This window comes from Anthonomus grandis, chromosome 19, assembly GCF_022605725.1.
Source record: "Anthonomus grandis grandis chromosome 19, icAntGran1.3, whole genome shotgun sequence".
Lineage (NCBI taxonomy): Eukaryota > Metazoa > Arthropoda > Insecta > Coleoptera > Curculionidae > Anthonomus > Anthonomus grandis.
In genome coordinates, this window is record NC_065564.1 from 2865889 (window position 1) to 2882698 (window position 16810).

General features: G+C 36.5%; 4 protein-coding genes across 6 annotated transcripts in view; 1 reads left to right on the forward strand and 3 right to left on the reverse strand.

The window, feature by feature from the left end:
* LOC126747215 (rho guanine nucleotide exchange factor 18) overlaps window positions 1-2211 on the reverse strand; it is a 33631-nt gene extending 31420 nt beyond the window's left edge. For all 3 annotated transcript variants that reach the window (XM_050455724.1, XM_050455721.1, XM_050455723.1), the window contains exon 1: window positions 1931-2211. In XM_050455724.1, the coding sequence (XP_050311681.1) occupies window positions 1931-1970 (40 nt within the window). In that variant the 5' untranslated portion in view covers window positions 1971-2211. The remainder of the gene's footprint in view (window positions 1-1930) is intronic.
* Window positions 2212-2347: 136 nt separating this feature from the next.
* LOC126747217 (serine/threonine-protein phosphatase 6 catalytic subunit) lies at window positions 2348-4080 on the forward strand. The gene is made up of 4 exons (XM_050455726.1): window positions 2348-2987; window positions 3048-3335; window positions 3524-3791; window positions 3846-4080. Exons 1-4 carry the CDS (start codon window positions 2820-2822, stop codon window positions 4034-4036), a joined length of 915 nt encoding a protein of 304 aa, XP_050311683.1. The 5' UTR covers window positions 2348-2819; the 3' UTR covers window positions 4037-4080.
* Window positions 4024-9997, reverse strand: LOC126747216 (carbonic anhydrase 1-like). The gene is made up of 7 exons (XM_050455725.1): window positions 9662-9997; window positions 7754-7792; window positions 7380-7544; window positions 7190-7334; window positions 7035-7137; window positions 6750-6977; window positions 4024-4309 (listed from the first exon to the last, which is right to left on the reverse strand). The coding sequence occupies exons 1-7, from the start codon at window positions 9780-9782 to the stop codon at window positions 4145-4147; spliced, it is 966 nt and encodes a 321-aa protein (XP_050311682.1). The 5' UTR covers window positions 9783-9997; the 3' UTR covers window positions 4024-4144.
* Window positions 9998-12062: 2065 nt separating this feature from the next.
* Window positions 12063-15922, reverse strand: LOC126747169 (rho GTPase-activating protein 11A-like). The gene is given in 17 exon segments (XM_050455672.1): window positions 12063-12285; window positions 12425-12540; window positions 12592-12708; window positions 12766-12901; window positions 13014-13155; window positions 13213-13332; window positions 13334-13617; window positions 13674-13816; window positions 13870-14031; window positions 14082-14129; window positions 14184-14261; window positions 14319-14457; window positions 14517-14643; window positions 14716-14865; window positions 14922-15158; window positions 15210-15404; window positions 15911-15922. Coding segments are annotated over 17 exon segments (2286 nt in total). The 3' UTR covers window positions 12063-12205.
* Window positions 15923-16810: the final 888 nt, after the last annotated feature.

Below are 16810 nucleotides of genomic sequence, written 5' to 3' on the forward strand. Positions count from 1 at the left end.
ATTGTATATTTTATGAGCCTTCACTTTGGTGATGGTTTTACCTGTTTTTTTTTAATGACTGGCTATTTTTAGCTTGATTTTTTGTTGCATATACCAACTGGAACAATTTTTGAAACATCTTTATTTTATTTTAGCTATACCTGTATTTCTCAAGCTTTGTTAACAACAATGCATATTTTGTATTTGAATTCCTGTCTCCTTCCCTTACTTGTTTGGTGTACAAGCCTTAAGATACATTGAAGTTTGTAAACCAAGGTACATAATTATAGTATAAGCCCATTTTGCATATTTTTAGCAAAAGAAACTTTACTAAGAAATGACTGCAACCTTAAAACAAAAAAAAAGTCCTAGGAGCATACCTCATCCTGACACAGAGGGTATGTCAGGATGGGGGTAATAAGGCTCTTAGTAATGTTTGCCAATACCACAATGATCATCTAGCCTCTCAAGTTCAATCTTTATAAAGAAATCATCTTGGCAATCATTCATGGTCATCTTCAGTGTCAGGAGCAAGTGCTCATGGACCTGTTGGTCAAAGTCTAAAGACTCTTAGGCAAAAAGCGAACAAAACAACAACAAAAAGCTAATCATCAGGCAAACTAAACAGCAAAAACACTCGAGAAGCATCCAGAAGAGCAACCACAAAAGTACCTGTTGTACCACAATCGGGACCCGTTGAACCGACGCTGATGGTGACGGCGTTGTCCGACGTCGCGGCGCCACGCACGAACCTCAGGGCGACACTGAACAATCCTCCTCCTCCCGATCCCGATTTTCCAGGCCGCCACCGACGGGCGGCGCTCGTATTGGTCGTCGCCGTCGCGTTGTTAAAGACGCCCGACGTCGGATCAATGCGTGCGGACGCACGCGCCTCTATTTCCTGCTACCCCCCGATGGTGAAGGGATGATGATGATGACGACGACCGTGGAGCTCCTCTAAGAGAGCAACCGGTTGTAGAGTAGCCTGTTGAGGTATGCACTTTAAGTACGAAGGAGGAGGAGGAGGTGGTAGTCGAAGAGACCAACTTACCCGTGGTCATCTTTATATTATTGCATCAAATTGAGTTCAAATTATTTATAAATTTTCAAGTAAAGTATTCTGATAGCAACATCAATGCTATAATTACTTCCACCTAGAATGCAAAGTATTGAGCTATGAGTATGGAGGAGAAGGAGCAGGAGGTTGTGGTGGTGATGAAAGAGACCAACTTACTGTGATCTTCTTCATATTGTAGTTAAATTATTTGTAAGCTTTTATTGACAAGACTATTCTAATAGCAACATCTATGCTATCACCTCCACCCATATAAATCTACATACAAAACATGAAATACAATTTAAAAAAAAAACACAAAATAGCAGTAATAAGTCTTTATTGTTCTACAAAAATCCTTGACCAATGGCAATATATCAGAAAAACCAAAATAATATTTTATTTTATAATAAAAACTCATTGGTTTCCATTAACTAGGAAGAAATAAGCAATTTAGTGACCCAAGTACAGTTGTGATCTCGCAATGGCATTCAACAGGTCCAAAACCATAGAAACACTGTAATATCACTTCCAAGGGACTAAGACCTCAACAATATTAAATTTCAGACTATATTTAAGCAAAAGTAGTACTTTATAAAGTTCAACTGAGTACTCAAGGCACCATTTCATTAATATTAAATACCAATGTCCCTGCACTGCACTCCATACCAAAAGCATTTAAGTAGGTGGTACTTTTGCCGAGTTAACGGTAACCGAAGTTTTTTTTAATAATTACAGTAAATCAGCCCGAAAAGTGCCAATCAAAACGATTTAAACGAATTAATAGACCCAATTTCTATAAGTGTATCCTCAGCTGACTAGGTCAAGACTAAGTATTATGAGAATAGTTTCAAGGCAAGTTTGCCTTCTGGGTTTAATGTTATTTATGGGACTTACCTGAAGAAAGGGGGAGCAAATGGTCCATTTCCTTATCCATTTGGGAGGCTAATTACTAATTTATCACTAAAAACACTTTAAAATCCGCCCTTGTGGCTGAAAGCAACAGTCAGGCAGGGCTCACAACAAACGCGAAATAATCGAATTTCCGTGGGGTTTACGCGTCATTTAAATTCGAATTATTATAACGCGACATTAGAGGACTTATTTATGTAAGAATTATGTTATTTAACGCGTATTTTCACACAAAAATCAACAAACTTTCATTAAAAATATTATTACACATCAAGACGTCAGCCATGTTTGATAATAACAATTGACATGACAGTCGTAGTGACGTATCATAAGAAAACAATATGGCCGCCGATCGTACACTCCTGGCCGGCTTGTATCCACGACATTTTCAAATTATTTCTATTTAAACCGTTAAAACTGCATTAAATGTTAATGTTAATGCATTTATGTATTGCCCAATATGTTTATTAAGTGCTACAATCAAAGATTTGGCTTAAATCCATTTATTTTCGGCGAAATTCGCATTTAACGGGACTCAAATTTGGGCAAGAGGGTCGAGGGACGGGGGAAGAAATCCGGAAGAAACTGTATAAATTCGCGAAAAAACGCTAGCCATACCCATAAAGAAAAAATTAATTAAACCCCTATTTCAACCCTTAAAAGCCCCAGGGGCCTAATTAAACCATAATTCAAAATCCAAAATTTCGAATATGGGGCCTAAACATCAAATTGATAGGTGGCCATGCAAATCATAACCTCACTTTTTCACTGCTGTCATATCAAAGAAAACAGAGGTTGTTTTCAATACATTTCCTCCATAAAAACGGGGTTTTTTGCAAGTTAATGTGAATTTAAGTGCCTAGAAAGCCCCAACATGTCTTCTGATATTGATAACTGGATAGAGGTGGCGAAAGAATGCAAATACTTGCCCGAAAACGACCTGAAAACCCTCTGCGATATCGTTTCCACCATTTTATTGGAAGAATCAAACGTACAACCTGTTTCCACCCCCGTAACTGTTTGCGGGGACATCCACGGACAGGTAGGTCTTATTTGCAGACACAAAAACCATTAATATTCATCCCCAAACTCGTATTTCCAGTTTTATGACTTGGAAGAATTGTTTCGAAAAGGGGGCCAAGTCCCTGATACGAACTACGTGTTCCTGGGGGATTTTGTCGATAGGGGATACTACAGTTTAGAAACTTTCACTAGATTGTTGACACTAAAGGCGAAATATCCCAATAAAATCACTTTGTTAAGAGGAAACCATGAAAGCAGGCAAATCACACAAGTCTATGGGTTTTATGATGAATGTTTGACTAAATATGGGAACGTGAATGCTTGGAAGTACTGTTGCAGTGTGTTTGATCTTCTTACATTAGCTGCGGTAAGTTTTTATTTTTAAATAATATCTGCTGACAAGCATGTGGCCCCCGAGGGTATGTTGAGTTGCTTTTTAAGGTTAATAAAGGTTGTTTCTTGTTTTTGCCTTGGTTGTTGCATAGATTTGTGTAGGGTTTGTTGGCTTAATTTGAGTGGTAAATAGGCAAAAACAAAATGAGATGCCATTTGCAGATCATTGATGAAAAGGTTCTTTGTGTCCATGGGGGGCTCAGTCCCGATATAAAAACCCTGGACCAAATTCGGAAACTCGAAAGGTACCAAGAAATTCCCCATAAAGGGGCTTTCTGCGACCTGGTCTGGTCTGACCCAGACGAGGTCAATACTTGGGCCTCAAGCCCCAGGGGGGCCGGTTACGTATTTGGGGCTAAAGTAACACATGATTTTATGCATATAAATGCTCTGACGCTCATTTGTAGGGCGCATCAGTTGGTTAATGAAGGTACTATTCAAGTTTTAACAAAACATTTACCAGTTTTATGAGTGTCTCTTGCAGGATTTAAATATATGTTTGACGATAAGTTGGTAACAGTTTGGTCTGCACCGAATTATTGCTATAGATGTGGAAATGTTGCCAGCATTTTAGAGTGTAAAACAACAGAGGAAATTGAGCCCAAAATATTCAGGGCTGTGCCGGATAATGAGAGGGTTATACCAAGTAGAAATATCACACCTTACTTTTTATAATTTGTATTATATTCTATTTTTAATTAAAGTTGGCTTAAAGTGTACTATAAGGGCTTTTTACTATCACAATTACTATATCACAATCCTGTACCTTGTCTTGTCACAAAATTAACTATTTAAAAATAACAGGATTAGCACCAAACTGATCCACGTTTTTATAGGGTTTTTTGCAGCAGAGTTGAAGTAAATTATTCGGTTGTTTAGAGGCTGTATCGGTCTGTAGTTGTGCTCCAGCAGGCCGTTCCTGGACGTCAAGTGCCTGAACTCAGCCAGCTAAAAATGGATATTTAAAGAATTGAATTAAAAAACTTCTAGTGCTTGGATTTTTATTATTTTTTTATTAAAAGCTACTGGATACTTTAGAGAAATATTTTACATAAAAATCAAAGAGATCTGAGCACCGGAAGTGAAGTTATGGAGGATCTTACCGGGGACTTCCCCATTATTTTGTGATTTTTAAAAAAATTATTTAAAAAAGCTTCTAACTGATGAATTTTCATGATTCTTTCATTGGAAGCTGTAAAATACTTAAACTAAACTTTTAACACAAAAATCAAAGTGATTCGAGTGCTAGAACTTAATTTATGAAGGAAGTTACCAGGGATTTCCTGATTAACACCAGAACCCTAAACGTGATTCTCAAAAAATTCAATAAAATTGCTTCTAATTAATGGATTTTTATGCTTCTTTTATTGGAAGCTGTAGAATACTTTAACGAAGCTTTTAACACAAAAATCAAAATGACTTGAACACTAGAACTGAAGTTATGAAGGAAGATACCCGGGATTTCCTGATTAACGCCAGAACCCTAAACGTGATTCTCAAAAAATTGAATAAAATTGCTTCTAACTGATGAATTTCCATGGTTCTTTCATTGGAAGCTGTAAATTACTTAAAAGAAACTTTTAACACAAAAATCAAAGTGATTCGAGTGCTAGAACTTAATTTATGAAGGAAGTTACCAGGGATTTCCTGATTAACACCAGAACCCTAAACGTGATTCTCAAAAAATTAAATAAAATTGCTTCTAACTGATGAATTGCCATGGTTCTTTCATTGGAAGCTGTAAAATACTTAAAAGAAACTTTTAACACAAAAATCAAAGTGATCCGAGTACTACAACTGAATTTATGAAGGAAGTTACCAGGGATTTCCTGATTAACACCGGCACCCTAAACATGATTATCAAAAAATTGAATAAAATTGCTTCTAATTAATGGATTTTTATTCTTCTTTTATTGGAAGCTGTAGAATACTTTAACGAAGCTTTTAACACAAAAATCAGAATGATTTGAACACTAGAACCGAAGTTATGAAGGAAGTTACCAGAGATTTCCTGATTAACTACAGAACCCTAAACGTGATTCTCAAAAAATTGAATAAAATTGCTTCTAATTAATGGATTTTTATGCTTCTTTTATTGGAAGCTGTAGAATACTTTAAAGAAGCTTTTAACACAAAAATCAGAATGATTTGAACACTAGAACCGAAGTTATGAAGAAAGTTACCAGGGATTTCCTGATTAACACCAGAACGCTAAACGTGATTCTCAAAAAATTGAATAAAATTGCTTCTAATTAATGGATTTTTATGCTTCTTTTATTGGAAACTGTAGAATACTTTAACGAAGCTTTTAACACAAAAATCAGAATGATCTGACCACTAGAACTAAAGTTATGAAGGAAGTTACCAGAAATTTCCTTATCATCCCAAAAACCTCAAACGTAATTCTCAAAAAATTAAATAAAAAAAGCTTCTAACTGATTAATTAATGTTCATGTTTTTTTTTTATTGGAAGCTATAGAATACCTAAAAGAAACTTTTAACACAAAAATCAAAGTGAACCGAGTACTAGAACTTAATTTATGAAGGAAGTTACCAGGAATTTTCTGATTAACACCAGAACCCTAAACGTGATTATCAAAAAATTGAATAAAATTGCTTCTAATTGATGAATTTCCATAGTTCTTTCATTGGAAGCTATAGAATACTTAAAAGTAACTTTTAACACAAACATCAAAGTGATCCGAGTACTAGAACTGAATTTATGAAGGAAGTTACCAGGGATTTCCTGATTAACAGCAGAACCCTAAATGTGATTCTCAAAAAATTCAATAAAAAAGCTTCTAACTTATGAATTTTCATGGTTTTTTCATTGGAAGCTGTAAAATACTTAAAAGAAACTTTTAACACAAAAATCAAAGTGATTCGAGTACTAGAACTTCATTTATGAAGGAAGTTACCACGGATTTCCTGATTAACACCAGAACCCTAAACGTGATTCTCAAAAAATTGAATAAAATTGCTTCTAATTAATGGATTTTTATGCTTTTTTCATTGGAAGCTGTAGAATACTTTAACGAAGCTTTTAATACAAAAATCAGAATGATTTGAACACTAGAACTGAAGTTATGAAGGAAGTTACCAGAAATTTCCTTATCATCCCAAAAACTTCAAACGCAATTCTCAAAAAAATTAAATAAAAAAGCTTCTAACTGCTGAATTTTCATGGTTCTTTCATCGGAAGTTGTAGAATACTTCAAAGAAACTTTTAACACAAAAATCAGAATGATCCGAGTACTAGAACTGAAGTTATGAAGGAAATTACCAGGGACTTCCCCATTATCCTGTGATTTTCAAGAAAAATCATATAAAAAAGCTTCTAATTCATGGATTTTCATGATTCTTTCAATAAAACCCTTCAATTTCTTACCTGTTTCGAACTTAATGGTATTGTATGAACAAACTCGATCCATGTGACCACTTCTGAGCAGGGTGGGGTGGTGAGCGACCCTTCGTAAGTAAAATATTCGGCCCTTTTGGTGGTTACCAGCTGGTCCAACGGGGGAAAATGCACGAGGGACACGTTGGACAAATAGACCGTCACGTTCTTCAAACTGTTTATTAGGGTCTCGTAGTTTTTGTTGCTGTTGTAAAACGACTGAAAATTTATTAAAAATATTGAAAAAATTGTGTGTTTTTTTTAATGGAAGTTTACCCTATACAAGAAGGAGAGCACCACCAGCCCTTTTTCGGTTACCGAGGCTTTTTCTAGGCCATATTCCGTGTTGTACATGACCACATGAAGCTCCAAGGGAAAGCTGTTATAAAAAAAATTGAATATTCATATTTTTTAATTAAATAAATAATTACCTTAAAGAATTAATTTTATTTTCCGACCCTATGGAATCGTTGGCGCCCCAATGGAAGTGCAACTGTTGAAACCTGTAAAGGCCCTTCAGGGGGCCCCCTTTAATCGTGGGCAGGTCGGTTTTTGCACCGATGGGCTTTAAAAGTACTATAAAACAGCATAAAACTATAATTTCTTTTATTAATTTTTTACCGGTATGTCCGTTGTTCTGTATATTAACGTCCCCCAAAGGCTTATCGAAATGTTCGAACTCCAACCGGGGAAACTTTTTGATTTTCGTCAGTCGGGTCAGGATGTTAATGGGGCTCTGGTGTTTCCCCACGCATTGCGAGTAAGTGTTGCCCCAATACTGCGGACCTATAATGGAGTTTTTAAAGGGAAAAAAGTCGATTTAATATTTGAAATTATTGGAGCGTGTCAATGTAAAGACACAATGTGTGAAATTTAATGCAAATCGAAGTTTTCTTGTGAAATTTGTAATTATCTTCGATGTATTGTGGTCGAAGGCGGATCGTGATATCGGCCAATTTTTTGCAAATTTTTAATTTAAATCGACGATTTCTTACCGTCTTTTCCTTCGTAGCCAAAATCTTGGGAATGTACACCTAAAAAATAAATTTAGTTATTAAAATATACGGGGAGGAGTTCTGAGATTGGAAATGTGTTGATTTTCCCCCCTTTCACGATTTTTTTTTTTGAAAATTTGCCTGATTTAGTATTAAATCGCTCAAATAATTTCAGGGAAAGCAAAATAAATGAAAAAAAAAATCGACTTTTTTGACCGAAAATCCAAAGGGTTAGGCCCATGAAATTTCCTGGAAAATCACATTTTATTTTTTTCCTGCAAAACTATTGGTCTAAGCAAGAAGTGGCTTAAATAAAAGTTGTTGCAAATAATAAAACGAACACATAGGTACAAGAATTTCCATAACATCCCTCATACACCCCGAGAAAATCCCAAAAAACCTTTAATTAAAAAAAATGCATTTTCTCAAATTCTATGGGAAAATTCAAACTTTTTATTTCATCATTTTATGTCTCGTACCAAACCCAATAAAAAAGTATTTTAGCAATTTTTTCGAAAAACCAATAGGAAGGGAGTTACCTCAACTTATTTGATTTTTGACCTTAAAAAATCCAAAAAGCGAAAAACTCCCCCGAATCGAAAATTTCCTTTTTCCACTTATAGGGCATCGAAAAGCGACAAAAAAACCCTTATAGCAAAACTCCCAATTTCCCATAGGAGCCTTAATATGGACACTTTTAGTGAACCCCCTGTACAACTTTGGTCACTCGCTACGTCACAAAAGTGTGATTTTCGCTTTCCCGTTAAAATCGCGCCTGTGATCACCGTGTTAATTTATGACAATAATATGTGATAAAACAGTGACCAAACATACGGAATCTTATTAGGACAAAAGAGATAAACGAATCTAATTCAAACAAACGCCTTACCCTTGACTCAGATTTCCATTTTAAAAAGCTCTTATGACGAAACAATAACCATTTTAGTCAATAAATAACTAGATAAAATTTCTACCCAATTTATGGTAACCTTGCGAAAAACAACAATTTTCTTTCATTGTCGGTCGTTTCCACCTTAAATTCAATGTTGGACTTATTAGATCATCCATTTGTGGCAATTAGCTGCTACCTGAAAGTTAATTAGATCGCCTAATATGGCCTCATTAGAGCTCTGTGCAGCTTATTAATGTCTTAAGCCCTTTTTGGCGTAGACGTTCTTGATGGGTTCAAAAGGTTTTCTTGGGTTTCCTATGGGACATTGGGATTTTCGGTATAAGGATTTTTTGGTTAGATTTTCTTGCCCTATAAGTGGAAAAAAGAAATTTTCAAATCAGAGGAATTTTTGAGTTTTGGATTTTTTCAGTTAAAAAATTTCAAAAATTATAAAAATTTAAATAAGTCCGTCCCTGTTCCTTTTTTGAAAAAATTGGTAAAGTAGCCTTCGATTGATCCTGAGGCAAGGCACCGATTGGCAAAATAAAAATATTAATTTTTGTCCTTAGGTGGTGAGAAAATTCAATTTTTTGACTTAGTGGTTTTCTGAGATTTTCTCAGGACGTATAAGGGATGTTAGAAAAATTCTTGTACCAGTGCGTTCGTCTTATTAATTGGAACAACTTTTATTTAAACCATTTCTTGTTTAGACCAACAGTTTTCCTGTAAGAAAATAAAATACGGTTGTCCAGAAAATTTCATAGCTCCAACCCTTTGGATTTTCGGTCCAAAATTTCCAAAAATTTTTTTCTCTTTTATTGCTTTCCTCTGCAATTATGTGAACAAATTTATACTAAATGGGGCAAATTTTCAAAAAAAAATAACTGTCCTATAATAATAACCCCTGTCTTAATTTAATAGTTATGAGAGGGGTTAGATCTTAATTTCTACCTCCCTGTGCCTTATTTTTCTCTAAAAATGTATACTTTAAAAGCAGTTTTGTTCCAAAAACTCACCAGTTTGGACCGCAATTAACAAAAACACTAAAAACACCATTTCTACACTAAAACACCCCTCGGGGAAAACTTGAGAACGAAGACGCTGGTCAGAGTGAAATTTCAAAGTGACAATTCCCATATGCCCGCCAGTTTTATACCATTATCGCACACATCTCAGTGAGTGGAAGGTAAATTGCCCGATAACTTACTCGATATTATGTGCGGTGTATCACCTTATTGTTATGTCTAGAGCATATTTTAACACATTATCTACGTTTAAGCACATTTTTTAATGGTGATAGGGGGTCTAAAAAATTGTTGACATTTGAAGGCTTCATTCGGGTCACATCTAATAATAATCAAATACCAGTTTTCAAACAATATTAGCGTGATCCTATAAAATTAAAGTATTAAAATTGATTTGTCTGGATGGCGTGTGTTTTAAACCCATTTGGTTTATACGAGGACACGCTCGTACCTCTTAGTCGATTCATAATTTATAATGACAAATTGTTTCACTTGTATATACAGATAAATGGTATTAAAATTGATTTTTTGACATCAAAGAGGATCATTGGATTTGAAGAGAATCAATATTTATCGTAAATTAATTTATTTATAGCGCTCTTATGGAAGAAAAGACTTTTACGATACATAAACCTATCTGACTCCCACTATTCTTTGACGATCGCTATGAAATGATTTCTCTCGTTTGTATACATCATAAATAAGTCAGCAAAACATAATTTTAACATGATCTAAGATGTACCAGAAGAGTGATATGCAGTAGAATGCGGAAAAGTGGACCTTTGACCCTGTTTTGGACACATAACCCCCTGTGAGTCCCATGATTCTTTGACGATCGCTATGAAATGATCTCTCTCGTTTGTACACATCATAACTAAGTCAGCGAAACATAATTTCAACCTGATTTAAGATGTACCAGAAGAGTGATATGCGGTAGAATGCGGAAAAGTGGACTTTTGACCCTGTTTTGGACACATAATCCTCTCTGGGTCCCAAGATTCTTTTGCGATCGCTATGAAATGATCTCTGTCGTTTGTATACATCATAACTAAGTCACCAAAATATAATTTCAACCTGATTTAAGAGGTACTGCATATCACCAGTAGAATGCGGAAAAGTGGACCTTTGACCCTGTTTTGGACACATAACCCCCTGTGAGTCCCAAGATTCTTTGACGATCGCTATAAAATGATCTCTTTCGTTTGTACACATCATAACTAAGTCAGCGAAACATAATTTCAACCTGATTTAAGATGTACCAGAAGAGTGATATGCGGTAGAATGCGGAAAAGTGGACTTTTGACCCTGTTTTGGCACATAACCCCCTGTGAGTCCCAAGATTCTTTGACGATCGCTATGAAACGATCTCTCTTATTTGTATACATCATAACTAAGTCAGCAAAACATAATTTCAACATGATCTAAGATGTACCAGAAAAGTAATATGCGGTAGAATGCGGAAAAGTGGACTTTTGACCCTGTTTTGGACACATAATCCTCTCTGGGTCCCAAGATTCTTTGACGATCGCTATGAAATGATCTCGGTCGTCTGTATACATCATAACTAAGTCCGCAAAAAATTATTTCAACATGATCTAAGATGTACCAGAAGAGTGATATGCGGAAAAGTGGACTTTTGACTAAGTTTTGGGCACATAACCCCCTCTGAGTCCCAAGATTCTTTGACAATCGCTATGAAATGATCTCTCTCGTTTGTATACATCATAACAAAGTCAGGAAAACATAATTTCAACCTGATTTAAGATGTACCAGAAGAGTGATATGCGATAGAATCCGGAAAAGTGGACTTTTGACCCAGTTTTGGGCACATAACCCCCTCTGAGTCCCAGGATTCTTTGGCGATCGCTATGAAATGATCTCTCTCGTTTATATACATCATAACTAAGTCAGCAAAACATAATTTCAACATGATCTAAGATGTAGCAAGAGTGATATGCGGTAGAATGCGAAAAAGTGGACTTTTGACCCTGTTTTGGACACATAATCCTCTCTGGATCTCAAGATTCTTTGACGATCGCCATGAAATGACCTCTCTCGTTTGTATACATCATAACTAAGTCAGCAAAACATAATTTCAACCTGATCTAAGATGTACCAGGAAAGTGATATGCGGTAGAATGCGAAAAAGTGTACTTTTGACTAAGTTTTGGGCACATAACCCCCTCTGAGTCCCAAGATTCTTTGACGATCGCTATGAAATGATCTCTCTCGTTTAATTACATCATAAATGCGTAGGACAAATACAATTTCCAGATAATCCAGGATATAACTGAAGCATGAAATGCCTTAGAATACCAAAAAAGTCACTTTTAAACCATTTTTAATCCTCAAATACGAGAAATTGAAAACAAATTAAATAAAACCAAGACAATTTATTTCATTCACTGCATATATATTACATAAAAAATGTACAATTATCATCGTATTAATAATAAAAAAGTCTTATAAATTGAGCAAACAAAAAAAAACCCTAAATTAAAATATAACAAAAAGGATCATCTGCCACGTCATCATTTAAACCGGGGTGGGGATAACCTTGAAGGGGGTCCTCTTGTCCAGGGCCGGAGTCCTACAGAGTCGTTTCGGGGTCTTCACTATCAGCGGCGACTTGATTTGCGGTATCTTGGACCTTGGGGTGAAACTCGTCAAGTCCTTACGAGGGGTCGTCAATTCCTAAAGAAACAAAAAAAAAATCCTCTTCGGTGCAGAAAAAATCATTTTTTAATTTCTCACTTTGTCCATGTCGTTTTGACACTTCACGTACTGTTTTCCCATGTGATTTAGACGTTTTCGTCTCGGCGAGACCGTTTTTTTTGCTCTTCCTCTCTTCCGACCTTAAAGCTGAAACCCTAAAGGAATTATTATTTAAAAAATGATTAAAATTTGATTATTTGGCCCACCTGTGCGTTCTGGACGCATCTCGGCAGGTGGAAACGGTCTTTTTGGGGCGCGGTTTATTGGCCGAGCCTCCGCACGAGGACACCGACGTGTCCGAGTCCTTTAAAGTGTCAAAAAGTCTGCAAAAATGAGGTTAGAACGTTTGAAATTATAGTGGAGGGAGAAGCGGTTATTACTTCGCTTTTGCCCGCACCATTCCCATATTCTGAGCGCGCAGCTTCGCAATCGAGGCCCGAGAGTTCTGAGCATCGCTCAGAGGCGTGGCACTTAGGGTGCTAAAGAAGTTTTCTGCGCTCACCCAATGGGAATCACCTAAAAAAGAACTTAAGCCATCAGTATCCGAGTGCTGAGTGTAGAAAAAATACGGGACCAAAGAGTGTTTAAAATAATTATCATCAAATTAAAGGACATACAACGAAATTACCTGAAATACTACTGTGACAAGTGCTATAATCCATATTATTCGACAAGTCAGACAGTTTGGCGCTACCCAACAGTTGCGTTTGCGCTTTAGGGAACGACGCCGATCTCTGAACGCCGTTATGCGTAGTCTGCGGAGGCGTCACCTAAAAATCGACCAATTACGAAACTCCCGTCCCCACCCCTTAATGTCTCGCACGTACCAAAGTGACGGAATCTTGGCCTCGTTGCCGTTTCCTCCGAGTGCTGAGGCGAGGCAGTAACGGCGCCGAGGCGTTTTCCGAGTGCCACGACTGGTTGCGCACGATTTGATTCGTTTTTTTTTTCGCGTTCGGTGGAGCGGCGCCTTAAGGTGCCGATTTTCCGAGCGCTCGGCGATCTGATCACTTTCTGATCCGCGCTACGTCTGATCCTTAGGTCCCTGCTGAGCCTCTTGGCCAGCTGATCGGTGGTGGGGGACACGTTGGCGTTCTCCAACGTTTTTTCGTAAGCCGATTGGACGTTCTCGATGACGGTTTTCTCTTGGGCTATTTCGCGGTTTACATTGTTGTCGTTTTCGTTGTCGATCTTTGCCTGGACGTTGTCCAGTTCCAAGGAGATCCTTCTCTCTAAAAAAAAACCGAGCCACGTTGCCGAGCTTTCCAAAAACTCCCTTATTAACTACCTATTGCAGAAACCCGATTTTTAAACTCTTCGTATTCGGTTTTGGACACTCGCACGTACTCCGGTTCCTCTTTTTGCTCTAACTTTCTACTGACCATCGCCAGTTCTTTTTTAGTTCCCGCACAAGAAGTTCTCTTCTTTTTCCTGAAAACCAACTTAGTTTTTAAAGTTTTTAAGGTTAATCTCTTGGTTTCCACCTAAAATTGGCAGCGTTGCTCACAGCCGACCAACGCCTCTCCAATAAAGACTTGGGGCCCAGGCTGGCCCTCCTGGGGTTCCCTGAGGTCGCAGCCTCTTCTTCCTTAAGGCTTTTCATGCTGCGGGTACGCATGTACCAGTGCAACTTTTTCTCTTTAAGGCTAAAATAATTAAATTCGAAAAAAAACCTTTTAAAATAGACAAAACATACTTTTCCAAGCTGCTGCTAGAGGTCTCTTCTTCCGATTGTTTTTTGTCGCTAAAATTCAAATTATTAAAATAAAAACAACACCTAGAAAACCGTGAGTCTTACTTAGGATGGACACTAACAGGGGTCCTAAATTGGGTATTGAGAATGGCGCAATCTGGCAACTTAGTCAACACTTCTTTCCTAAAACGCATATATATGAAATCATCAATCAATGCCAGATTTACTGTAAAGACCTACTTTTTCTTAAGTGACAAGCCTCCCTCTCCCTTCTTTTTTTTAAGGGAGGCGTGAATTGTGGGGGTTATGAGCAGGTCAGGAGTGGTAGGCTCTTCTTCGGTTCTACTGCTCACGATCTTTTTGAGACCATTGAGCATCCCTGTAAGTTCTTTTTTTATTCAAATAAAAGTATTTTGTCAAAATTATTGGGAAAATTACTTGTCAATGAGCCGCTCCTTCGTTTATTCTTTCGCCTTTTTTCAGTTTCCTGGTCAGGAGTTTGTCCCATTTGATCGATGATATAATCGGGAATGAACCCGATGTTTTTCGAGTTTTCTATGAGTAACTGAGGAGGGAAATTAATTATTTGGCCCGCCCTAGGACCTGACTTATATCCGATAGATTTTTAATTACTCACTTTAGTAATATCACATATCCTTGTTATAGTAAACGAGGACTTTGGCACCAACTTATCGTCCATAGGAAATATGTTTGGCCCAATTAAAATCGATAAATTACTATAAGTCATCTTGTTATAACTTGAGTAACTGGCCACCTCTTTAAAGAACTACAAAAAATTAAATTTTCAAACCCCCTTATAGATTGTAGGCCTAAATCTTGTACCTGCATTAAATAAGACAGTACATTCAAGTTTTCGCTAGGCAATAAAAGGCAGGCTAATAAAAGACACTCCAATACGTCTTTTTTAGGCCTTTTCTCGAGACTACACATCAAAAACAAGTCGTTATACACCTGGGGTATAAGGGGCTCAGGGAGCTCCCTTAAAAAGCTTTTTAGGACCGCTGCTACATCGATAACGTTATACTCATCCCCCAAAGGGCATCCCCTGTCCAAAGAAAGCTGCAAATTTACGTTTTTAGTCTTCTAAGGGTCCTGAAGTTATGATAGTACCTTGATTTCTTGCTGTCTGGACCTAGAGCCCTCCCTCCTGAAAAGCCCCTCGGTTTGCACCTTCGACAGCACATAAGTGCAAATTTCGTGGATGCGTTTTGGGATTATGAGCTGTTGGCCGTCCGTTAGGGTTACGGTGATTATTTCTAGGTTTTGTAATGGCACTTTGAAGAATTTTCGGCCGTATTTCGGCACCTAAATAGGGTGAGAAAACCAACAATTCTCAAGAACGTCAAGTTTTTATTTGAGTACAGCTCTGTAGGCTGCTATAATTAACGATATTGAACAGATTTTGGGCCTTAACAGTTCACATCAAGTTAAAATTGGTAATACATTGCAACCTCTCTGGAGTTCGTCAGGGAAGTAATATTGGTCACTTACTCTTTACAGTCTTTATTAATACAATAATAAAATGCATAAAATATTCTTCTTGTCTAGTTTTTGTGGATGATTTTAAGGTTTTCAAAGAAATTGTATATTTATCTTAGAAATCTTGGCCAATTGGTTTTTGCAAAACAAAATGAGTCCTAATACTGGTAAATGTGTCACTGTAACCTACACCAGAAAACTCAACCCTATAAACTTATGACTACTCCATCAGCAACTCAGTTTTAGAGAGAAAAAAGGAAGTAAAAGATCTAGGTGTATACATGCAAAGCAATTTAAAATTTACATCTCATTATGAATTTGTTGTTATTTACATTCTTATTCATATACTCATATTCATATTCTTAGGTCACTTAAAGTTCATTGCCATTCAGAGTATATTAAATGTGTGCAGAAAAAAATTGTGAGGTTTCTATACCTAAAAGATAATAAGCATATCCTTACCTCGTTTCTTATCGAAACATGTTAGAAACCTATAGGTTTCAAAAAATCTGCGATAAAAGAAAACGACAATTCTGTGATTTTTATTTATTATATATTGACCAACATAAAATATGCTCCTCATTTGACAGTCTTTTAAATCTTGTACTTTATAATATATATTTAATAGGCGCATATGTACTATATAGCCTGTTATAATTAATGATATGGTAACAACCAGTTCTGGAATTAACCTTTGAAGTGCAATGGAACAGATTTTGAGCCAAAAAATCAAATTTTTCCACATGAAAAAAATGAAAAATGCCTGAAATTTTGACTTTTTTTTAAAGTAGGCCCTTGACACTTTCCAGATTATTATAATTAAAGGTTTCTTTGCTGATAGTTTTTAAATCAACTCTCGAAGTTCATTAGAACAGAAATTGTCCCCCAAAAGCCAAGTTTCTTGCCTAAAAAAACCAATATTGCCCAAAATTTTGACTTTTTTTTAGAGTAGGTCCTTGAATCTTTCCAGATTATTATAATTAAAGGTTTCCTTGCTGGTAGTTTTTAAATGAACTCTCTAAGTACAATAGAACAGAAATTGTCCCCCAAAAGCCAAGTTTCTCGCCTAAAAAAAACCAAAATTGCCCAAAATTTTGACTTTTTCTTGGAGTAGGTCCTTGAAACTTTCCAGATTATTATAATTAAAGGTTTCCTTACTGGAAGTTTTTAAATCAGCTCTCTAAGTACAATAGAACAGAAATTGTCCCCAAAAAGCAAAGTGTCTCACCTGA